General features: G+C 34.7%; 1 protein-coding gene across 8 annotated transcripts in view; it reads left to right on the forward strand.

Moving 5' to 3' along the window:
• The window catches only part of CDH18 (cadherin 18), a 1,344,136-nt gene extending 1,318,430 nt beyond the window's left edge, over positions 1-25,706 (forward strand). For 6 of the 8 annotated variants that reach the window (XM_015652999.3, XM_015653058.3, XM_015653016.3 and 3 more), the window contains 4 exons: positions 1,773-1,894; positions 8,710-8,827; positions 19,375-19,626; positions 20,819-25,706. In XM_015652999.3, the coding sequence (XP_015508485.1) occupies positions 1,773-1,894; positions 8,710-8,827; positions 19,375-19,626; positions 20,819-21,321 (995 nt within the window). In that variant the 3' untranslated portion in view covers positions 21,322-25,706. Of the gene's footprint in view, positions 1-1,772; positions 1,895-8,709; positions 8,828-13,178; positions 13,300-19,374; positions 19,627-20,818 lie in introns of those variants that run through there. The other 2 variants (XM_015653084.2, XM_015653076.3) reach the window with 2 other exon arrangements.
• Positions 25,707-26,140: the final 434 nt, after the last annotated feature.

Here is a 26,140-nt window from a genome sequence, read left to right on the forward strand (position 1 = left end):
TGGGATTAAAACTGGGACTAAACTATTAACAAGGGGGGGATACAATTGAACAATACAGAAGGTAATTGAATCAAATGCACCACAATAGTTTATGTCTTACAAAGATATTCATAGATTCAGGGTAAAGTAGAAAAAAGCACTCAAGGAAAATTTCAGCAAGGTAATGGAATTTGCAAACCTATAAATATCTTCTGACATTCTAACTTCTAATGCTACTGGTAATTTGGAATAGCATTCCTCTGCTAGTTTAGTCTTTTGTTGGCTTTTCTATCTCCTTTCTAGTAATATTTTATTGGGGGATGATTTACTAAGTTTCAAAAGTGAATTAAAATCATCATATGAAAATCCACATCTTAATTAAGAGAATGTGAAAAATCTGTGGGCACTTCTAAGACCTCAATGTTTTGGCTAGTATCTTATGTGAAAACAGAAAAAGAGAGATCTCTCCATTTGTCAAATAATTTCAACATTCTCAAATATTTTTTCCTTTTAAGCCTACATCACTGGTGATTTTAAAGCCAAGTATGTGTCTCATCAAAGCTTTCCAGAATTCTGAGCAGAGATCATTCAAGGTGTGACAAATATAAGGCATTTTACAAATTACCCTTCTTTACAGAAACATGGTAGGGATTAACTACAATCAAAAAATAGCCATGGTAAATGAAGTTTCACCATGAATAACCTTGGACTACTGATGTTTCTATCTCTTTTGTTTGTTTGTTTGTTTTCTTCTCATGAGCACATACAGGGACATGAACTTTTAAAATGTTGATCTATAATACCCCATTCTTCCATTTTATTCCGTTTGAAAGACTGACTTTACTGTCTTCTACTGATAGTCTCATTTAGTTGGTGAATGTAAGATGAAGTTTGTCATCCTACTGATTGATACTTGTACAGACTCCAGAAGGCATGTATTAGATAATTATAAAAAGTTTAAATACATAATTCTTTCAACAAAGTGAAATTACCTTAGTACTTAGAAGTAAGAACAAGAGTGTTACGGACTGAAAGGAATTGTGTTTTGGTTGGGTTTTTTTGGTTTTATTTCCATTTTATCAAGTCTATTCTTATTGAAAGGATTCTATTTATTGTGCTTTTTTGAGGGTGTAATCTTTCTGAGAGTGAGCTCTCATGAAAGTACAGATCATAGCCTAGGGCAATGGTACTTAAATATTGTTTTCACTGTGAAAAAATAGACTCTCTTCTGCTAAACTTTCTTTCTTTTCTTCTGCTTAAGCCACACTCACTAACTGCTGTGTGAAATACCATAGTAACTTGTGAGAAACCAGAACTCAGGCTTGGGAAAAGTTTATATATACCTATGCCTTTTATTATTATATTTGCATTTTATTTCTAAACTCTTTAAGGAATTGTGAAAAAGAAAAATGCTTCAATATTTTTTGTATTAGATTTAATTCAATATTGTGATAACAGTTTAACACTCATTACCAAGAAATTTATCATTTCTTAGCATACAGTGTGACAGTATAAGTCCAGCAGCTTCCTCACACTTCAGATCCAGAGTAGCTTGTATTTGATTTAAGTGACTTAAGACTCATACTTTCCATACTTTCCATTCTTTTTGATTGTTTTTTTTAAAAAACAGTTAATGAAGCACAACAAACATCTTCTGGTATGCTGTTAACTAAATTTCTGAGCTGCATCCAGTTTTCCTCTAGTTATTGAGTTAATAAACTACTTTTAAATTGAGGATGACATGAAATATTGAGTATTTCAAAAAGCTTAATACCATTCTGTGTGATTTACAGACAACCCTGGGCTAGTGAGCCACGTTCCAGTTGGTGTTAGAATCCTGGATGTCAATGACAATCCTCCCGAGCTTGCCAGAGATTATGATGTAGTCGTCTGTGAAAATACAAAGCCTGGTCAGGTAACTCTCGCACCTATATTTCTTCCAATGATAAAAAACAATTACTCTGTTTACTTTACATATGTCAGAAGTTTGGAACATGTTATAATTCTTTCCAATTTCATTTTAGCATTTGACATTTGATTGAAATTTTAATTGTATTAAGCAAAAGGGAGAAAATATTGGCATTTGTTCAATATCTCTTTCTTGTTACTGCAAAAGAAGTACTCAAGTTATCTTCTGTAAAAATAGGTAAAACATTAATCCTGTCAGATAAGGGATAGAATTTGACAAGCCACTATCCTGAACAAAGTGAATGAAGCAGATTTAACGTCTCTCATCCAAGTGCCAGATAGTAGCAGTGTTTCAAATGCAGCTCACTGAAATGGTTGGTGAGCATGGCTTACATCCTCACTCTTTGCTTGTTGGTTACCCTTGTCTCTAAAGGGTCATTAGACAACAGATCTTGAATGAGTTTTTCACAACTATGAGCGTGGGGAGGGCCAGAACTGTGACTGAATAGCTGAATCATATTCCAGCCACTGCTCCTCTGATTGATGCACATCATTGCAGCCCAGGGTTTGACAACTTTCCAAGTCTGCTTTTCTGCATAGATTGAGTTTTACCCACAACACTGTGTTTGTTTTGCATCATTGCACAGGTTGTATGTTTCAATTATGAGTTCATATCCTTCCTGAGGAATATATTACTAGTAATATGTTGTAGTTCACAGCCTCAGGACCACGTCCAGAGAAGCCGCAGGGTTCTGGGGACCAGCATGGAACACCAACGAGAGGGGCTACTGTTCATGAAACCATTTATTCAGCATGGGAACAAACTCAGATCCAGAACAGACAGCCCTGAACAGAGGCACAGCAGGGGTTTTTGAGGGACAGAACTCTTGAGGGTCTTCACCCTTGAGGGTGGAGTTCAGGGTCAGGGACCACTAGAAACACAACAAGGGAGAAATCCCCAGGGACTCAAACCCAATCACAACTCCTGGGCTGCCCTTCATAAGGGGTTTGGGGTGGGACAATGCTTATCTGAAAGTAACTCTTTGCCTCCCCAAGGCATGTCTCAACAGTAATAATAATATTTAATCAAATCCTTAAAAAGAGTGCATATAAATGCATAGCGACATATTTCTGTTTTTAAAGCTGAGACTATAAAAATGCCATACATCATCTGACTGTAGCCTGAACAAAGTTACCTTCACTCTACCAGTAGCCAAAAACTGGCACAAAAAGCATTGTATAAGAACATGGCAGGTGTGTGTGGTACTTACCACAGACTTCCCTGGTATCAGATCATTTTCAGGTCATCTCCTGATCTAAATGTGGTTTGTGTATTTTTTAATAATCCTTTAATAACCATCTGATATGAACTTAATGTTTCCAACAAAAGATACAAAATTTTGTATCTGCTACCTCATGCACCAAGGAATTTTGTAGCTTAATTGCATGCTTTAATAAGACCTTTTTTTTTTTTTTTTTATCTTTCTATACTGTCTTCAAACAATATTTACCTGTTCTCTTGGGAGAGAAAGAGGGAGTGCAGTTGATTTCTATTTATTATCTCTGTGACATGCATAAATCTCTAGCACATTGTCCTTTAGCTGTCTTGTCCAGATTGAGTCAGTCCTACTTAACTGGGGCAATCAGTGATAAAGCCCTTCCAGACTTTTGATCACTCATCTTCTCCTCCTTTAAACTTTTTCCAATTCTACTCACCTTGAGATAGAATCAAGATTCAAGATGCAGGTATGCAGTGGCTTATAATTCTTAAAATAGTTCATGCTTCATAGTATATGATGATCTCTGCTTTGATCTTTAGTACTTTCATAGCAATTTCTAAGAATGACTTTGCTTTTTAACCACTAGGAAGCATGGGATGCAAAAAAACTATGCCTGCCATAACACCAATATCATTAAAGTTAATAGTCAGATCAGAGATCATCATCATGTGTATTAAGTTAAGACTTTATGTATAAAGAATTTCATTTGTCTTTGTATTGCTGGGCAACTGAGTACTGGAAGGTCTTTAATGTCAGCCCTTCCTCTTTTCTTTTTTGAACAATTCAATATCATAAGTAGATTTGGTGGGCTGATAATCATACTCTTTGTAAGACATTTATTATTACACTGATCAACAAGCAGCCCAGCACAAGCAGGAAATCACTGTGGCTTTCTCTCCTTGTGTAATATACAATTCGCAGAAGAGATCCTATTTCCTGTCTTTAGAACAATTATGTGTGCAAGGACCTTCCCTCTTATCTAATGACTGTATGTGTATAGTGCTCTTACTGAGACACTGGAAAATCCAAGTAGGTCTGTCAACTGAATATCTCTTATTAATTTATTTTTAAAGTAAAAATAATGTTCTGAGAACCTCAAATAAAGGCAAATATAGAAGAATTAGAACTGGGAAAAAAAAACTAATGTAAGAAAAAAATCTCTTTTAAGCATTAGTTGCAACAGATTTCAACTTTTTCTGATATTTTTTAAATTATATAATTTAGCAATAAATGTTAAATTCTTATAACCAATAATAAGGTAAAGAATGCAGTGAAGCTATCTCAGAAATAGTCCTTACTGGGCCTGCTGAGGCTGTTATTGCTGGTAAGTAGCTAACATTTTGTATCAAAGTTTTAATTCTCCAAGTGTCGTTTTACAAATGATAACTTATGGGCAAGATCTTTAAGGGATACAATAGTATTTTCTCAATATTTCTGTCAGCCTTGTACTTTTCCTTGAGCTACTGTTGCACATTTGAATGACTCTTGACCTCAGCAAGTCTGCAGTTACTGGCACCATGAGGGACTCTGCAAGCTTACTTTAATACCAAAGGCTTTACCAGCTTGATGTTGTATTGTTCAACTAACAGGACTTATTTACGTATGTGTTATGAACTATTTATTTGCATTTGGAATAAGGTTCCAAAAAAAATTGCAACACTAAGCAAAAGCCAAAAGAAAACACAAAAAGGACATGTCTTTTGCTCAGATGTTACCATCTAGTCTAAGGAAAGAAAAAAGTAAATGGTGTTCAACAAATATTAGGGAGGGGAAAATAAAGTGATTGCAGAAAAAGTGTTCCATATGGTAAAAAAGGGGTCTCAGCTGGGTGATTCTGAATCACTGAAAAGACAGTATAATTTTGAGTTATCCACATCCTGTGAGAATGTTTCATAAGATTTATGCCTAAATAACAAATTCTGTACTGCTAGAGACTTGCTTGACTTGGGCTTCCATGTTGCACTGTCCAGTAAGATTTATTTCCTTTCTCAGCACATCTATTATGAATATATCCCTATGTGTGAGATAAACTAACCAGTAGTCATTGAAGGACTTTTTCTGTTTGCTTGTTTATTATCAGAAGACCCTTCTGTGAAATCACAGTATCATCTAATTGTAGAGCCTGTCTCCTGATGTTTTCCCTCCACTGCTCTATTTCTTGAAAAAAAAATAAAATAAAATAAAAGCTTCAAGTGTTTTCAATTTTAAATGACCAAATCTAAGGCATGTCAAAAAGAAAATGCTTATGAGAAGATTATAATTTCCATGCTGAAGTGACAGTTTTAGTCAATAATCATACAGTTGAGAATCTAGACAAAGTATCTGCAATAGATTCCAAATGAAGCCTGGTTGATATTACATATTAAGGTAGATGAAGTAGTTGTGATTTGATCTTAGATGACATTTAGAGTTGGAGAATACTGACTTCTCGACATATACTGATTTTGTGAATGACTGTGAAATTTAGCCAATGTAGGAAAATGACGTTTTGCCATCTTCCAAAAAGGAAATCAATGTTAGCTGGTAAGGAATGCCTCTGCTATGTGTTTGCCATGTGTATATTTGCTTGTTTATTGATTCAATTCTAAAATGATTCTGAGTAGAATTTAGCACCTGCTCTCTGTCTTCTTCAATTAGTTCTCCTCAGTTCTTGAAATTCTCTTTTCTCATCATGTCTTGCCTTTAAAAAAATATCATGACCCTTCAGTTTCATCCTATCAATGTTGTCAGCAGGGCTTTACTGAAGTTGAGATTATGTGTCTACATTTTTATTTTAATCAGGTTCTGCAAGGTACATGTTAATGTCTGCTAATAGGCTATTAAGTACTTGGCCAATTAATTAGAAAAGAGTTAATAGTACATTTGGGTGTCAAGATGACACATACTTTTATTTCTCACTGCTAAATGAATGTCTTAGAAATCTTTTCTGAAAATGTGTGAACTTGGTTTAAGAACAGGTCTCTAAAGATGCTTTGACATATCCTAGTAAACATACAATATTTATTTTCTATGTGAAAAAGCACAACTATTATAACATGTGGTGCTATACTTTTTACATACGTTCATGAATTCAGGGAATACTTGAATTTACATGTGTTAAATCAGGGAATATAGACAGTATATTTTGAGTTATAAAGTTAGTCTTAAAACCAAATAATTTTTACACTAGTCATGTGTCACTGAGGCCTTGATCAAAGACATTTTTGTTGCAGAATTGCATGCTCTTGAAGCAGTGTTCTGTAAAATGTCACTGAATGTTTTATGAAGTATAGGGCAACAGGATGAAAATTTATCCACCATGATGTCAAATAAAAGCTGAAGCTGTGTGGCAAATTGACTTATATTTCTCTGAGAAACAACACTGAGGATTTACAAAAAAATATTTAATAAAATAATATCTTTTTATTATGGTCTTACCTGAAGTTTTTACAGGTGTGTACAGTATTTAATGGCATTTTTAGTATTTTGATAATAACAGAAATTTATTCTTTTGAACATATTCTTCATTCTATCACCCCTTTTTTTGTCTTGCTGTGCCAAATACCATTTCAACTTCATGAACGAAATACAGTTCATAAAATCCTATATTTCTGGTTTTGCATGGTATTTCCACTAACAGTTGTGCCACCTTTGCAAAATTCAGTAGTGAAAAATTAGCTTTTGCCAAAGTTTTGAATGAGTATTGCCATGTCTTTGGTAAAAGTGGTATGCATGATTATAGATATTTTAGATTTTTTCAGACTGATCTTATTCTGTTCCACTTCAGCATAAAGTATTATGACATACCAGTAAAAATATTATTGACAAACATGATAAGTACTGTTAATTGTCTCAGATATGTATAGTCAATGTAATGTACTTTATTGTATATAGAAAATGGAATAAGCATTATATCCTGGTGAATTGTTATGCATTAAGCCCAGATAGAAACTCATCCTTACACAGCCACTTGCTCTGTCCCCTACCAGTGGGATGGGGAAGAGAATCAGGAAAGTAAAAGTGAGAAAATTTGTGAGTTGAGATGAAGACTGTGTAATAGATGTAGCCAAAGCTGCACATGCAAGCAAAGAAAAGTAAGGAAATCACCACTTCCCATGGGCAGGCAGGTGTTCAGCCATCTCCGTGAGGACAGGGCAACATCACATGTCGCAACTCTGACTTTGGAAGACAAACACCATCACTCCAAACATCCCCTCCTTCCTTCTTCTTCCCCCAGCTTTATAAGTGAGGATGACATCACATGATATGGAAAATCCTTTTGGTCAGTTGGGGTCAGCTGTCCTGGCTGTGTCCCCTCGCAGCTTTTCCTGCATCCCCCACCCCCTCGCTGGTGGGGAAGTACAAGAAGCAGAAAAGAACTTGATGCTGTGCAAGCCCTGCTCAGCAATGACAGAAACATCTTTGTGTTACCCACACTTTTTCCAGCACAAATCAAAACCACAGATTCATACCAGCTATTGTGAAGAAAATTGACTCTACCCCAGCCTAAATCAGTACATGGTTTAAAAATATACATTTGTTTTGCATCTCTTATGTGAATGAAGGTAGAGAACTCTGTGGTGTCTTTCAGTTTTAAAACAGACCAAGCCACTGGAGTCTGTACTGTTTATGTTTCAGGTTCAGTCCAGATAGACTGTAGCTGAACACTGAACAGAAAAATTCTTATGAAAAGAGCACTTTCCCTCCCCTTTTATGTTTCCCTCAGGATATCTATCAGTCTGTGCAGCAGTCTGTGTGGGCTTCACTGCTTATATCACAGGAACAACTTTTATTGGATTCCACTTTAGCACTTGAGTTTCAAGACCCAGCATGAAAATGAAAGCAGAGGTAGAAATACTGTTTGGTCCCACATTCCAAGAGCTTAGATCAATTTTAGTTGAAAGTAAATATGAAAAACCACCAGGGCTTTCGAAGGCAAAGGTCCTACATTTCAAAAATACCTCTCTCAGACATGGTTCTGGATACATCCAGTTCTGTTACTTTTTGGGCAAACCAAACCAAGCCAGGAGTGGCTGCTGTTCTTCCTGTCCTGCTCTCTGGCAATTTAAAAGTGATTTTTAACAAGAATTTTTTAGCAGAAATATGGTTAGCAGAATTTTTTAAATTAATTTTAATTTAATTTTAATTGTTTTTCCTTACAAATTTTGAAATACATTTAATTATTAGGACAGCAGACAGATGACAGTTCACATAGACTGGTTCAGCCTATCTTCTGGCTCCATAAAAAAGGACATTTAGCTAAAACTGTAATTCAGGAAGTCAGCAGGATACAATGCAGATGGTGATAATCTCTATACAAGTCCTGGCTTCATCAAAACATCACAAAGTATAGATCCTTTAGATTTTTTCCCTGGCTCTGAAATGTGGTTCCTAAAATATACCCTGTTAGAGAAGTTGAGTTAATGACCCAGTCATTTCATCTGTTGAATTCAGCAGCAGTCAAGTAGAAAATTAAAATAAGGTAAACGAGCATCCTGCTGAGGTCAGATACTATATGGGTCAGTTCAAATTTCAACACATTCACTGTTAATTTTTATTTCAGGTAATTCAGACTATCGCTGCTACTGACAAAGATAACTCTGCAAATGGCGCAAGATTCCATTTTTCTATTGATGAAGGGCTTTCTCTGAACCCCAACTTTACTCTAAGGAACAATGAAGGTAAATCAAATACATAAATCTCAAATAAATGGGCTTCTGTTTTGTCTGGGATGTCTCAATTGAACAGAACAATTTCTATGCATTTCCTGACAGAAACGGAAAACAGTAATACGTCATCACTGAGCTGTTGTATATCAAGGACATGTGTACACAATACATTGCAAACTATGAATAATCAGATATAGCATTTTGGATTTATATTCCACTTTATTTTAGTATTTACACTTCATACTTTCAGGAATATTTTTGACAAGTGGATTAAAGAAAAACATGTAAATTTGGACTACCTTTAGGTGAATAGCACTGATTGGGTACAGTCACGGTTATTGCCAATTATTGCTTAAAAAAAATTAAAATTAAAATTAAAAAAAAAAATTAAATGGCATAAAAATTGGAATTAATGCTTACTTTTACAGATACAGCATCAAAAGCAGATTCTTCTGTGGTTCTTAGATGACAGTGTATTGCTTCATGCCATTCCTAAGAAAGTGTGCCTAAACATTACAATCAGAAAAATCATAGCAGATAGGTCCAGAAGAAAAACAGCCCTCAGAGTTTCCAAACAAATGTTTCTGAACATTTCTTGAGTGAAAACCTGTTTAACCTTTCCAAACCTCAAACCTAAACCAGCATTGCTCTTTATCAAGTATTATCTTGTGGTCTCCACTTTGCAACCTGATGAAAATAAGAGTAAACTGTAAATGTTTGTCTCAATTTTCCTATTGAGATTTTGTGTATGCGTGTATTGTAGGATAACAATGTGTCATGTATGTGTAATATGTGTGTACTGTGTGGATTGTGTGTGGGATTTGCTTTATTTTACAGTTATATATTTGTAGTACTGCTGTGGAATACATTTTGAGATCACACAGATCACTAGTCTTCTGTAATGCATTAACTCTATTGTTGGTATATTTGGTCTTATACAGTGATATTGAAACAATTCTTTACAGACTTTTTTATCTGTTTGTAAAATCAATCAGGGAAGGAGATTGTATAACCTTCTTAAAGAGTCTGTTCCAGTGTTTAGCTATACTTACAGCAGAAAAAAAAATCACACTATTTTTTTGGAATACATAAATGCATTTCATATTCAAGTTCCAAAAGCGATCAATGTCAATATTAATAAATAATCATAAATATTGAAGGGGTTATTAATATATTAAAAAGATTCCCTAAGTGAGATTCTACCACTTTCCCACATTAATATATCAATCCCATTCAGATTGTGCCGGAACATTATAGAAAAAGCCAGACTGTTGTTCCTGAAATGAAGGAGAGGTACCGTTACATATTTCTGTATTTTAGTCTGTGTTTGCAATAAACTCATTGAGTACTGGACTGTGATCTCATGCAAAAGACCATGTGCATGTTCATTTCAATACGAGATATTTATATCAAGAAGTTTTTTTTTAATAACTCTACTAAAGCTGTAGTTTCTGACAAAGTAGATATTTTATGGTTTTGAACATATTTAAAACTGGATCTGTATTATGTATGCTCATTGCTACATAAGTTATTTAACTACACAGATGTATAAAAGGGCTTGGACTTCTAACAGACATTTGATGCAGCAATGTCATGTTTTGGATAGAATATTCAACTTTGGATAGAAGCACTTGCTGCTTTTTTTTCACTCGCCCAAGATCAGGGAACAATGTCTTAGCAATATCAACAACTGAATATAATGTTTGCACTACCCGAGGTTGGAATTTATGGGGAGAAGGAGAGGAAGAAACTGAATAATGTGTCTTTTAAGGTAAAAGCCTATTGTGCATTATATTTTTATTTCACCTAAGGAAGTACAAAATTATGCACTTCCTACAGAATCTTGCATGAAACTTCTCGCACATACAGGGATTCCAAAAATGCAACTTCCAAATTGGCCATATAATTAAAAAAATTACTTCTTAACTCAAATCTAAACAAGAAATTTATCTTAAAAGCAAATGGACAGTTATGCTTGGTACAAGACACTTTGAATCTATTGTTTAAACATTGTCCTATATTGGAAGCTTTTGTTTGTGACACAATCTATACATAAAATATTAGTGAAACACCTATGAAGTACATGCACAATACCCAGGTATCTACCATTTACAACTTTCATATTTCTCATCTACTTTTATTCAGAAGCAGATTGTCTGTTGCTTTCTATTCTAGGAAATAGCAGAAAGAAGGTGGGCAGAGAAGGCTTTTCTTGTGTCTGTGACAAGTTTGCACTTTTGAAAATTCATGTTTTCAAACATCAGGTATTAAAAGTCATCAGAATGCTCTGAACAGAAGACAGCTGCTATTTTTACCTCTGGATTCCCAAATTCTATAAAGGCTGGCATTCTGGGAGGGTTTTATTTGTTTGTTTGTTATGTTTTTAAAGAAAAAACTACAAAAATTGGCTTAAGTCAAAATGATAAAACCCAAATTCTTGATTTCACATAGAAAATGAGTCAATAGTAGCTGTATCTGTCTCTACAAAACTATTATTTCTCTTACAGTCACCTTCTAATTCAGTCATCTTCTATTTCTTCAGGAAAAAGGTTCCATTTCATAAAAGTACCTGTAGACATTTTTTCCCCTTGTTTTCATAACCCAAGACAACAGAGTTTTTTTCTTGGACCCCAAATGGACTTTTGCATGGATGTACCCCTATTCATTTATTATCAGTATACTACACAGCAGTGCACTGGATGTTAAAATATTTATGCTTATATCTATGCACTTTGACTGAAATCTAGGTATTGTGCAAGCATAAGATTCTGTAGTTTGTTCTTATCTACATGTATGGACTGCAGCACTATACAACCCCAGCATGTGTACGATTCAGCTCAGTAAAATTCTGTGGCTTTAGCAAACTAAATAGGTATTAAAGTCTCAGTCCATATAATTGATCATTTGACCAGTTAAACTTCTATCTCTTGGGCCTGAACTTGTGCATTTTCTAAATGAAAATCTCCACAATACTAAATCTCCGTTTGTGGAATGTTCACCCCCATAATGCAGAGCTTAAAATCCTCAGGGAAATGTAGGTCAGGATAGAGTCACAGGGCTATGCCAAATATAACATCCAGCAAAATTAAGAGTTCTTTGAATCCCCTTCTGTATTCTGTAGTTTGTGCTACAGTTTTCATTAGAGAAAAAAAAAGGAAAAGACAGAATATGATAGTTTTTCTGTACTGTATTCTTAAGGTACAAGAGATTCTTTGTTGCTATTTAAGTTTTATTACATACTTTAAAAGTACTGTTCAAAGAAAGTAAAGGCTTACAAGTATGAACAAGAGGACGGACAACAAAATAATGCAGTACCTGTGGTCATGTAAGCAAGGCAAAACAAGAGCTGGAAAAGGATTTCTTTGTTATACAAAGAAAATGCATTAAGTTGAAATAATTTTATGCAGCTTTAGAGGAGAAAAAAGCAAACCCAGAGAAGAGGCCTTTCTTTTTTGTTTGAGAATTGTACTTATGAAGGTCTTTTAATGAAAACAGGTTTGTTTACAATTTATTCTGCCTAGAAAATTGTTACAATTTCTATTGAAATCTGAGAAGTCAAGTACTTTTTCCACTGTGATTGTATATTGTAGATCAGATTCCACATAACTCATTTCATTGTCATCTGTGTTCTCCTCACTTTCTTTTTTAGGATATTGTCATAGATAATTTTGTAATCCTTTTTCTAATATCACAAACTTACATTTTTTGCCTAATCAGAAATATCTGCTTTTGCATATCCCATTAAAAAGTTCCCAGAGCAATATGGGGCTAAAACCATCTTCTGTTGGGAAATCAGAACAAAATGACAAAAGTTCTTCCCAAAAGATCCATTTTTATGTATTGAATTCTAGACTTGTACAATTTTTTTTTTACCCTAAAATAATAATATTTTTTCCAGATGCTTAAAGAACTGTGGATATACTTGTCAAAAATGTTTAGTTTGATGGAAAATGCATCTGAAGATGTCATTATTATCATATTTCCAAAAATTAATATGTAGACACACTTCTCTTTCAGAACTTACATAATACGTTTCAAGAGATGAAAAAAAATTGAATCCTCAGGAAACAGTTCACTTAGAACATTTAAGAAATTTCTGCACTGTAAAACACTGTTTTGCTAGTGCTATTTTTTATCACAAGTTATACAGTTCACCATGGATACTTAATGGTGTTGTAAATTTCCTGGGCAAGAAGGGTTTATGCAGATACTGGACACATTCACCCAATACTGCCAGTAAGGTCTGTGCAATCCATAAATTGAGATTGCTGACTTCTGCAGACTAAGTTTAGCTTACTTTCAATGAAGAACAACTCCCTAGAAAATGCTTAGTATTTGTTCTCCTCTTCTTTTATTTCTTCAGGACAAAGGTTTCATATCACAAAGTATTTGCAATTTATTTTTCCCCTCTGCCCACTTATCTCAAAGATCTGGCCCTTTGATTATTGCCCAGTGATGGAGAATGTTCTGGAATTGGAATAAAGGTATGCCATTTTTCTGATACTATAATTCTGGAGATTCCATTTTCTTCATTTTATGTCAGAAGATCCATTAACACCCACAGAAGTGGGGATGTGTTTTTCTGTAATATCTAGAGCACAATGAGTTCAATGGCATCTGTATAAAATGAAGTTTATAATGTATTCATCCACCCATGCCTGTGATATATATTAACCTTTTTCCCTGTGTCACAGATGAAAAAATAGAAAAAAAAAATCAACTTTACTCATCATTGCTCTTATTTAGAAGGAGAGCAGCCTCCAGAGAGTAATTGATCCCATCCCAGTGTGAATTTCTTACATAACCTTCTGTTTATCACTCTGCCCTTCTTATCTCCTACCATATTGGACAGTATGTCTGTGAATTAACTTCAGAGCTTTCAAGCTGCAAATGAGTATGCCAGATATCAGACCATGTCTCAGTAGTTCTAGAATATCTAAAGTGGCTTTTAAAATGGTTGGATTGAAGCCCCCACTTTGCAACCCATCACGAGGGGAAAACACCCGCATAGTTTCCACTTCCATTTACATCACAGAGTCGTGCTTGTTCTGGTGATGTGGTACTGTGAATTACTGCTGACCTTCTGTAAAATGTCATCCTACTAAGAAGACAAGTTGTAACTGGAGAGAAATGATATCTGAGAAAGTGCGAGTTAACATCACACATGGTGGCTGTAAGTACAGTCCACAGAAGTACTGGTACTGTAAATGGATTGAATGTCTGAGTAGGTATTAACACAGAAGCAACATATGGAAGTTAAAAAGGAATTCTACCATGACTATAACAGAAAGCCAGGACCAGCTACTGTAGAGGGAAGACATCTTCCCTCTTCAGGCCTCTGAACGTCTTTGAAAATTTTTTGATTTAAAAAAGTTGGCTCTAAGATTGATTGTAAAGTTAGTTTAGTGCATAGTGTAGAGGTTTTTGCATTTCTTTTCTGGACTGCAACTTGTTGGTGACTCACAAACCAACCACAAATAAAAAGTTATATTTCAGGCAAAAAATGTGCTCTATGTTACTTTTAGTTTTTGCTACCCACTGAGCTAGAAACTTATAATAGCTTTTTGCCCATTGGCAATTGCTTTGAAGCCAGCAAAAAAGAAAAAAATATTTACAAGTTATCAATAAAGAAATGAAACTGAAATGCCTATCATGTAGTCCACATAAACAAATTAACAGCTCCAACTTCAGAAATGTAAGAAATGCAAATCTTTCCAATATATCTTCTTTGGTTTTAATTAGTTTATGACTTCTCAGAAAATTTATAGTAGTTGAACTGCTGATACAAGCAGAACTGAAAATTGAAATATGCCTTAAGATACAAACAGGATTTTACTTTTTTTTTTTTTCACTTCCATTTCTCTTGTCTCTTCTTTTAATGTGTAATGTGTCAAAGGAATTCTCAAACCGTGAATAATAAATGATCATGCTCCAATGTGCTCCAGCAGTTACCTTCCATGGCATTACCACTGTATCTCTGCTTCCTTGATTTTCCTGTCTTTTCTTTATTTAGCTCAGAAGCTCAATGTAAAAAGGCAGAGATGATGGAAAAAAGACTGTGATAAAAGCCTTGTGTACAGTGTACAGTCTGGCTTAGTAAACTATGACATCTTCAGAGTGTGAGGAGTTGCTGTTTCCCATGGGCATTTCCCATGGGTAACCTCAAACTCACTTATAATGAATCTTAACTTCTAGTTGACATATTTGCAAAAACCAGCCCAAACGGGAGTAAGTTTAGATCATTACAAAGTTTAGATCATTACGTGGAACAATGTACAACACAAAGTATCAGGTAAATATTTCTTTCCCTATGTTGGAGTTGTTAATTTTCCTTAGAAGCTAGTCCTGTAATCTCCAGTGAGTCCTGGTTCTTATCATATTCCTCAGGGGTTAAGTTCATCATTTAAATCTGTTGAGATAAAAAAGTCTTTCCTTCCAGGCCTAGAAGAATGAGTTCTGTAGTTCTCATCATCCTATTTCTATTGCTGCTATCCTATATGCCTGCCTTCCTTGACTATTTGCTCTATCTTTTTTTCAGATATCAAAGAAATTTCTCACTACATAACCCCCTGGCTCCCTTTCAAACTACTACTGTTGATAGAACTTTTTTCCCCTTTTCAATAAACTCTTTTCTAGATCACCAGTGTCAGACTTGATACTTGGCTTCCTGTAGCTTTTACAGATTATGAGATTTTTTTGTTCTGTGAAAAGCTCTTAAAAGTTGCTGTCTTTCTAGCTCTCCTCTCAACATGTTCCTATAATGGTTTTTGATAAGGGAAAAAGGAATTAAAATTTGAAAGCTCAGAACACCAGGATAGTTTTCAGGATGCAGTCCATATTGCAGTTTGGCTAAACTTTTTTCTATCCATTCATTTTATTGGCAGACTTTTACAAATGATTGTCCTCTAATCAGAACTCTGACTAGAGCATCAGAGATGTAATTTCTGTGTTATGGAAATATGATTGGCTTTGATAATTTTCTGCTGTACTTGATTCTCAGCAACCTTTGGAAAACCAGACGCAGTTTCCTTTTTGGAAAAAAAAAGTTAGATATCTTATTTGTAAAATATTTCAGGAAATATAATGAGAAAAATATAGAGAGTTCAGATAGTTTCCAGTATTTTACTTATATGTAAACACAATGCACTAAGTTACCATATCTACGTCTGTGATAGAGTAATAATGAGAATTAACACCTCTGATGATATTGGGAACAGAAAATTTCCAAGCCAGTGTCTGAAAGATCATACTCTGGATTTGTGTTAAGATTTGTGAAATTTCATTGAAGGAAAAGCTTTACACTCTTTCTTTGAGAACGTTTATCACTGGATATTTCATTACAGAAACATCTGGGTATGTCATGTAACATCTGTTTCTACAGAAATCTACTTACTACTCAAGAAAACACAAACAACAAAAATTCATCATTGCAATTCTTTGAGATTAAAAATTTTGTACTGGTTCCCTTTTTTCCTTTAATTGTGTTTCTATCAAAATTTCATTGTATCTTATATTTAGTTACATGAAGTTAATAGTACAAGAAAAACAATTTAATATTGAGTGAACAAATACAACTTTGAAATAAAAAAATTCCTAGTTTTAAAATTTGTATTTATTCTGTACAGTATAAAAATAATAGTTTGGCAAGGTCTTTTTCCTAGAGAAACATGACTTAATTATAGCTTTTTTCACCTTTTTTTCACTGTATCTTCGAATTGTGTAATTTCCCCATTCCTTCATTTTTTTCTCTTACTTTCTTTTTTCTCTTAGCTTAAATATTTTTTCTCTTACAATTTTCCTCCCATCTGTCCACATTTACTCTCATAGCATACATTCTCACATCTCAATGTTCTTTCCTTTACATTTTTTCCAACACTCTCTGTGCTAAAATTCTATCACTACTGCAAGATCCTTGATCAGGAGTCCTCAGTTTTTCTTCATTATATTCAGTCTCTGATGCTTTTGTTGTCAGCCAGTATTTTCATTACTGCTACTGCACAGTGCTGCTGTGCAGTGGATCATTCACTCTTTTTAAAATTAATGTTACAGGCAACAAGCACAGCACTTGGCTTTGTACCTCCTCTTGACTCTGTGTAGAACCCAATGGAACGCAGATCTCATTATCAAGGGGTTTTTCTCTTGAATTTACAAAATAAAGTGGAAGTTGTATTGCAGCTCAACAGCATACTGTTATCATATGGCAAAAGGAATTTACATGCCATAGTGTATCATGGTGCATACATGAGGCTATTTAGGGACTCTTAAGGATCTGCAGACTGTTGGAATAGTGTTGAGGCAGGAAACAAAACTGGTGCACTCCTGTCCATATGACCTGAGAAAGGTTACTGGTGTATGTTAATAACAGTGACTGTGCTTGGGTGTTATGCAAGAGTCCTAGTTGGCTCAGAACAACAAAATACTGAATATTTTTGGGGTAGGATGTATGTGTAACAAAAAACTTTGCAAAGTATGTTATATCATGGAAATTTTATAAACTTTATGGAAATATGGTTTCCACGGCATGCTGTTCTTATGTTCTGTCCCAATTTTTCATATTAAAGAATTATCGGTTCACCCAATTCTGGTTCCAGGTTCCATTCTGTTACTTGAATGAATATAAACAGCATAATAAGTGATTGATGTCATCAGCCATCAAAACATAACCTTGTAGAAGTAAACTTGACGTAAACAAGTAGAAGCAGAACTCCAAGGCCTATAGCAAACAAAAAAACAAACAAACAAATAAATACCTTATATTGTGCCCACTCCAAGTGAAAAGAATGTCATTAATGACTTTATAACAAACTCCCCATCTGGGTATTTGATATTTCCAAAATGGGGGAGAGTGTGGATGGGTGTGGAGGGGTGTTGTAGGTGTTGCTTATGTGAGGAAGTAAAGCTAAAGGACTTCAGTGCTTAGTTCTTGGCTTAGCAGCAATGGTATCACTTCCCAGCTCACATATGTATTTCTTGTGTGAAATCTGTTACCAAATATATTATCTTGTGATATTATGCTGATGTGGGATGATATTACCAGTTTTTCTAAATATCACTGTCAGATGGTATGCAAAATAAAATGTTGACAAAAGTGGGTTGAAATTAATGTTTTAAAATTTTACACAGAGCTTGATAGAAAATACAGCATGAAGAGTAATCACCTGAAATAGATCTTCTATCCAGTTTAAACAGAAACTTAACTCTTTCACTCAAATGTACATACATCAGTCCAATGGGCAAATATATGCCATACTGGCTATATTGTTGCACTAGATTTTCACAGAGTGACATGGATTTAATTTTTCCATAGATTATGATAAAACCATTTAATACTGTAACTACAGTAGTGAGGAAAAATAAGAAAATGTCATGTTTATTTGTTTGTTTGTTTTTAATAGGGAAGAGAGACCTGTCAGATGTATTTAGTTCTTATCACCCTTCTGGTTTTTGCTACAAAATTCCAATCCAATAACCCCACAATTTGGAAACCATGTGACAAGCAATACAAGAAGAAAACTCTTTTCTTCTAATGTCTCTTTACATTTATCAGTCCCCATCTCTCTCTCTCCATAACTGCTTGTGCTTCAAATTCTCACTGTCTCCAATAATTTTTTTATTTATCTTGGGCTTTTATTCAGAGGCTAATAATTTCATAGTGGTGGCAACAAACTGAAAATAAACTTTACACATTTGAATATTAGCTATAACTATATATTTTTGTAGCATTTCTCACCCTACATTCTCTTTAAGCCTCTGAATTTCTTGGACTTAAAGGGATATGTATGGAAACTTCCTACCCTCCTTAGTGCCTACAAATGCTCTTCCAGTACGCAGTACATTTTCCTTGTCTGTCTATGCCGGATGGACCCGTAGGTAATGGAAGGGTGACAAAGTCTTATGTCACTATCTCCCCCTGTCTTATTTATCTTTATTAGTTTAGAACATGAAATATCGACTCTTTTCCTTTCCTTTGCCTTCCTTTTCTTTCCCTCTTCCTCCAGACCTCTCCAAAGTATGTGTCTTTGGTCACTGTCCTTTCAGATGTTTTCTGAAAGCTCACTTAAACTCTAAAACCTTTTGCAAACACTAAAACATTATAGTCTTATTTTACTATTTACTAAAGAAATTTTAATATTCTTTTGAGAATCAAGAGGATTTTGTGTTGTGCAAAAATTTCACAACAGATACCCTCATAATTCCAGGTATTCAAATTGACAAGGGTCCATATGCTACCAGCAGCATAACATGGCATGAAAACACTTTCAAATTGGGGCCAAAATGTTTGTTAAAGTTCACTTAGATTTCAATAAAAATGCAGGAGTTTTAAATACTCTTATTTATATAATGTTAGTTACCTTCTACTTCCTCCCCTTTTTTTCTCTATTGGACAGAAAGACTTCCTGACAAATTTTAATTCTAGATTGTGCATTTTCACAGACTAGGATTGGCTAGTTTTAAGATGCCCCATGTTTCCTTTTGATGGAAAACTAGAAGTAAATAATTTTGGTTTTCTTTAATTTTTCTTGCTTTACTGAAATATTTTTCTGGTTTTGATATTGTAGATAATACAGCCAGTATCCTGACACGACGAAGGAGATACAGTCGAACCACTCAAGATATCTATTACCTCCCCATTTTGATTTCTGACGGCGGCGTGCCCCCTCTCAGCAGCAGCAGTACCCTCACCATCCGTGTTTGTGCCTGTGAGAGAGACGGACGAGTGAGAACTTGCCATGCCGAAGCTTTCCTCTCCTCAGCTGGCTTGAGCACAGGAGCTTTAATCGCAATCCTGCTCTGTGTTGTCATTCTTCTTGGTAAGCCATTTGCAATACTAAGTAATGTTATCCCTCCAGTGCCTCTTGGAATTGACAGGGCACAAGGTTTCAGTATGATATGCTTTTGAACTGGTGGTTGCCTGGTAGTAGGAGGCAATTAGAACCACATAGCTGTGGTTATAGGGGAAAAGTTTAGTTAAAGTTAATGGGGAAAAATGCCTTTAAAGTACATTTGTGAATATCTGTAATCCAGTAGTATTTTTTCCAGAGGTTATCAAGTAATTACCATTGCAGATCTTTTTTCTGCAATTTGGAAAGATTTCAAAAAGAGACTGACTCTAATTCCATGTCTTGAAAGGTGTGAAAAATTATAGAAAATAGATGGGCAAAGTTTTTCAAAATGCTTTATGCTGTAAGAATCATTATTTCCACTCTACAAAAGCCATTTAATTACCTTTGTATAATAAACTGATAGCAAAGCACAACATAATCAACAAGGAACATAGGAGACTATTAGCAGACATATAAGATAAATTCCATTGCAAGTTTTTTCTTCTTGACTGTTTTTAGGTTTTTTATTTTCCCAGGCCAATTCCAGTGTTACCCATTAGTTAATATTTTGGTTGGTTTTGGTTTGGACTCTTTTTCTTGTCAGAAACACAATTTGCTGCATACACGACTCTGTGCTACTCATGTGATTTTTCTGCATTCTTATAGAGATGACAAGAAATAATAGTAATTGCACTGTAACCAAAAGGATATTTTGTGGATTTTTTTCCCAAAGACTATTTTTTCTAAGACCTACTTTCCTTACAGCTTACTTCCATATTTTCTTGTCAGAAGGCTGTTTTGAAATATAAAGTAATATATTTATCTTGCAATTTTGTATTTTATTACACAAAATTGAATATCCATAAGAAAAAAAATAAATCTTTTACTTAGTAATTCAATTTATATGCTAAACATGGGTTTTAATGAAGCACTGAAAGCTGTGTTTTATGCTTCTGAAAAATGCCAACTTTAGTTGCTCATTTTTTATTTACCTGAAAGAATGTTATCTCCATTTATCTCCTTTATGAGATTCCCTAAAAAACTAAGTAGCAGATGATCCCAAATACCATTACTGAAAATATCAGCCTGAAAACATTACACACTTGTATTTTTTATTTAGTGTCTGCTATTTCTGTAACATATTCAGATGTAAACTTTAAACCTACTCTAATATCTGCAGTTTTCTCTTTAGCAATTGTGGTCCTTTTCATCACCCTAAGACGTAGCAAGAAGGAGCCTTTGATCATTTCAGAAGAAGATGTTCGGGAAAATGTTGTGACATATGATGATGAGGGCGGTGGAGAGGAAGACACAGAAGCATTTGACATCACAGCACTGCGGAATCCATCTGCTGCTGAAGAGCTAAAATACCGGAGGGATGTTCGTCCTGAGGTGAAGCCTCTGTCCAGGCATCATCCCTCCTCAAGCCTTGACAGTATAGATGTTCAGGAGTTCATTAAACAAAGACTGGCAGAGGCTGATCTGGACCCCAGTGTGCCCCCATATGACTCCCTGCAGACATATGCCTATGAGGGTCATAGATCAGAAGCCGGGTCTATCAGCTCTCTGGATTCAGCAACAACACACTCTGACCAGGATTATAATTACCTTGGAGACTGGGGACCTGAGTTCAAGAAGCTAGCTGAACTCTACGGGGAAATAGAACCAGAAAGAACAACTTAGTTGTAATTCTCAGAACAGAGAAGCTCCTAAACAACTGGACAGATAATGACAACAATGGTAACAAAAAAAAAAAATAAAAATACAGTACTTGGAACTGAGTAAGTTGTATGCAGTTACTGTAGAACAAGTGCCCTTTTCATATTTGAAACTGGGTTCCACAATTGGAAGAAAGTCAAAATTTGGAAAATACAGAAAAAAGAGTCTATTGTCCCTTGTGTATTTTTTTTAATTGCTCATTAAAGTCTCTGGTACCTTATCTGCAACAATACCTAAAGTAAAGCCAAGAAATGACATTTTTATTGCAATATGTGTAACAGCTCCAAGCTGCAGCAAGTTTATGGTCATGTCTGTTTAAGAAGAGAGCTAACAGAGGATCAAATCTCTTGCAGGTGGTTGTGTTGCATTTCTAGCTGTGCTCTAGGCCTTGTGATCCCAATGTGAGGTAGACAATGAGGTTTACTATCAGTGTGAGAAGTGCTACCAGTCTTTTTCCTTTACATAGGCAATAAGCCACACCTGTCCCCTTAAATAAATGGTCCTTGGATGATTTAATCTTATTGACTTAGCAGGTTGCATTGAGAAGCTGTCATTTCATTATGTCCTTCATAATCTAGTCACCCATAACCAGCTAACAGATGGAGGGCATCATTATCTATAGCTCAAACACAACTCTAGCCCATAACCCCAGACCTGCTCTGTTACTGTGTGCTAGAGGAACTGTTGTTTCCAGTTTTGTACTTTTCATTTTTGTCTTTTCATGGGAACATCATTCATATAAATGGAATAGGCCCAAAGTACTCTTCATGCAGCAAAGCAGATGAAGCTTAGGCTTTTTCAATAAAAACAACAATGGCAGCACCATTAAACTATGCAGTTGTTTGGTTAACTGTGCTTCACTTATGTCAAGAGCTGAAGCTTTTTAAATCTTTTGCTGGTCTGAGTCCAGAAGCTACAACAGTCTGGTTAAAACCCAGAGTTCTTCATCATAATGTTTTTCTATTTTTGTGTGACTAAAAGCAAAGAAGAGCTGATGGTAAGACATTGGGATAGAGAAAATTGAAGGAAAGAGAATAAGATGATGATATTTTTTCATTTAAGTTCAATCTCCTGATATTTATTTCTCTTAGAGTAATTGCCACCTCAGCAGAACAAGATGGTTTTTCCCTGTTCAAAGCATCATGGAAACAGAAGCACTTTAAATCAGTGAAGGAAATGTACTCTTACTGTGGTTCCTATGGATTAAGTAAATTGATTTCTTCCATTAGTAACTTTGTAGCATTGAAGAAATGATAGCTCTCCTTAATATAGCAGGCTGCTTAACACCTAATCCAGCATTTTTTTTTCTTTTTTTAGCATTGCAGCAGCAGAACTGCTAAACAGTTCTGCTTAACATAGCAGGCTGCTTAGCATCTCATCTAGAAGATTCTGATTTTTCTTTTCCTTTGTTTTACATTTTAATCTTTTCTTTGTCTTTCTGGTGATAATACTGTGAGAGGAACAGGAACTCATGAGAGATTATGACCTATAATGCTCATGATCATTATTAACAGTCCTCTGCTTCCAATTGTAGCTACACTTTAGGGAAATGGACTTCTTCCAGTATGCATTTGATTGGAAAACTGTCCAGAGCAGAAGCTGTGTACTTTTTTCTTATTCTCCAGTCTGGTGTGCAGAGTAATACAGATTTGTATGCTGGACTAGATTCCTCCCTCTGCATTTTAGGTGCCACTTATATTTAGCTTAGTAAAGAAGGGTCTATATTTATTGCTGATCTACTGTGAGCCACACAGGTGAACTGGATAATTAAGCCTTCTTTTCTTTATGGTTGGATAGGTTCTAGACATGACTGAAATTTCTGATCAGCTTACTTTGAAGAGATTTTTTTTTTTTTTTTTCCTGAGATGTAGTTCACTGCTTTTGGTTTGAACAGCCTTCTGGAGAAAATAACAAGTATCTCTGTAAGCAACTCTTACACTCTAAAATGAATTAGTTGTACAGTAGTTTCAGAATTGTTTTTTAGTACACTATTTGATTTAAAATTTGTAGTGCTTCTTCTGCCTGAAACTGAACCCACAGGAAAATTTAGTAGGGAAAACCACCTGAACCCTAAGATACTCTGCTGATGACTTGAAAGTAGTTTAATAATTTGTGTTATTTTTTTTTTATATACATTTTATGAAATAAAGAATCTTTTAGAAAAGCATTTGAGGAGGCATTCTTACTGTACTGTGAAGTTAGATGCAGCAAGAGTTACACACAGGCTGAGAATGGTTGTCTTTTATTGTCTTTTTGGGGGTAGAACTAGGATATGTTTCAGTTTTGTCCCAAATAAAGCAACTAATAGTGTGTGATTTTATTAGGAGAAATTTATTTTTATTTAGGTCACACTTGCTTTATGCCAACATCTAAATTTTTATATTGTTAAAAACAAAATGTTTCAGCATTACTACTACCATAATACTTTGTATCACAGCTGCATGAAAAATTGCATTCATTGCTGTATTATAGTTTGGAGAACTAGGTATTAGTTATCTTTATGTCTATTCCCTCTGGCCCTACACCAAAGCAGGGAAAATCAATTGTATTTTGTGTTTTAAGCAGTGTTCGTGCCATTGTTTGTTTTTTTATATTTATATCACAGAACGTTCAGGCTTAAAGGGAACAGAAGTGCAGTGACACGAACAAATAGTCACTCCTTATGCTAATGGTCAGTTTAAGTTAATAATATCTCAGAGAAATAATAATCCCCTTTTTGCCATTCCTGGTGCTCTCTTTGCTGCTATAGAGCACATGCATCATACCCCAGGAAACCTGAGTCCTTTAAAACTCTGCAGGGTTATTGGGATGCTACTTCTGTGATGCTGCCGTGTGTCCTGTTTGGTACGTCCTATCCACAGTGATCGCCAGATGTGCTTTTCTATCATGATACGTCTGCATGCTTGCTATGCTTACTGTGTTTTATTCAAATACACATCACAGTGTCGTGTTGTTTGCATGACAAATAACAGAATATTAAATCTTCAGGGCCACAGGAAAAGGCCTCACAGTGCAGAAATAACAGGTTTACAGTTTTATTATCCCAATCTCACTTTTTTTTTTTTTCCTTTGGTCCTTTGTGTTCTGAAAACAAATTTAAACTATATTTGAGAAATTCTATGTTGACCTAGATTGAAGTGGATGAAAATTAACACTGGATGGCACAATCATTTGGTGGCATTTCTCATTTAAACAAAGTATATATCCAATGAAAATATTGTGGGAAACTTCTCAGTTTATGGTTAAGTCTGATTATATAGACTATGCTTAAAGCTTTCATGGTTCTTTTGTGTACTCATTTTCTCAAATATTTTTCTATTAGCCTAAATAGTAATCCTGTTGCTGCTTAACAACTAAATGCTGAAAACTGCCAATTTGACTTAAACTGGAAATACTGAGTAAAGTTAAATGGCACATGCAAGTGATACTTAAGGGCTTTTCTATTTACAATTTGATTTCTACAACAGCCATTCAATTAATAGTACATTTCCACCAAAATAATTACTTGCATTCCTTCAAATAAACCCTCTTTCTTTTAATGGTGAGGGCACTCGATATGCTGTAATCTTGGCAAGTCAACATAATCTGAAAAAATGGTCAGTATAAGAATTGTAAAATGTGAAAATATATTGTCAAATTAAAACCTGTCAAAAATGTAGTTTAATGCACTTTAAAGACAAAGAAGAGTATGAATTCAGCTGGCGTTAGATTAAGATTCATACATTGAAAACAGATTTGTTTATCAGTGTTATCTTTATTACATACACATAGAATACTGTAAAAGTTGAAAGTAACTTCACTCTGTTAAGCACTTTATTTTTTTTGCATTCTTCTTAGAAAACTAAAGTAACTGCAAACATTTTTGAGTTTAATTCTAATTGATACAGTTGTTTAAATTGTGAATATTGAAAGAAAATGTCTATGGGATAGTATTATTTCTGGTATTTAAAAGGAATTTCAAAATTTTTGTGGTCTAAGAATTTTTTAAATCATCCTTTAGAAGATACAAGTATTGAACCAGTCTGGAATCAACCAAACTCATAATCTCACACAAGGGTAATAAAGGTAATATTCTGAATGCAAAGAAGGATATGAAATTATGCTGCCTAGCTTTACTTTGTGGATTATAAAGTGCTAAGACCTTGTACTTGCAGTACATATAAATGGCACAGTGCATTCTAAGGAACATTAGAAGTGTGTTACAAGTTTTGGGCCATTCTTATTTTTCCAAAGTCTCCAAAAATATATATATTTTTTTTAACAAAAGAGTAATGTAAAGTATACCTCCTTATGCAAGTGTTACTGATAGAAATTGTTACATTTTCTTTTAATAAACAAAAGGGACAAAATCTTTTATTCGTATTTTTCAAATAAAATGTGCTCTTTGCTATGGTGATGGGTTATTGTATTCCTCATCACAACCAGAATGTGATATTTTGTCTTCACTCCTGTATTCTATACTCACCAAGGAACCAGAACATCTAAAGATGCTCCATCTTTGTGACCCAGGTGGGTACACAGGCCAATTACATGACATTAACAAGGCTAATGTCAGAAATGGTATGGGAATTTGAACTGGGCCTGGTATAGTCCCTTGATTGTTCCACTATTGCAGAGACTGTCTCACATGATTATCGCTACATATAGGGATGGAGAGACACACCATAAGATACTTTACAACAGACTGAAGTACAGCCACTAAATGGTTCATTACTTTTACTTGTGGCAACTGTTCCTCTCCAACCATCACTGTCTCAAAACTGAAATATAGTGTTATAGGACA

The sequence above is a fragment of the Parus major genome, chromosome 2, assembly GCF_001522545.3.
Source record: "Parus major isolate Abel chromosome 2, Parus_major1.1, whole genome shotgun sequence".
NCBI classification, from domain to species: domain Eukaryota; kingdom Metazoa; phylum Chordata; class Aves; order Passeriformes; family Paridae; genus Parus; species Parus major.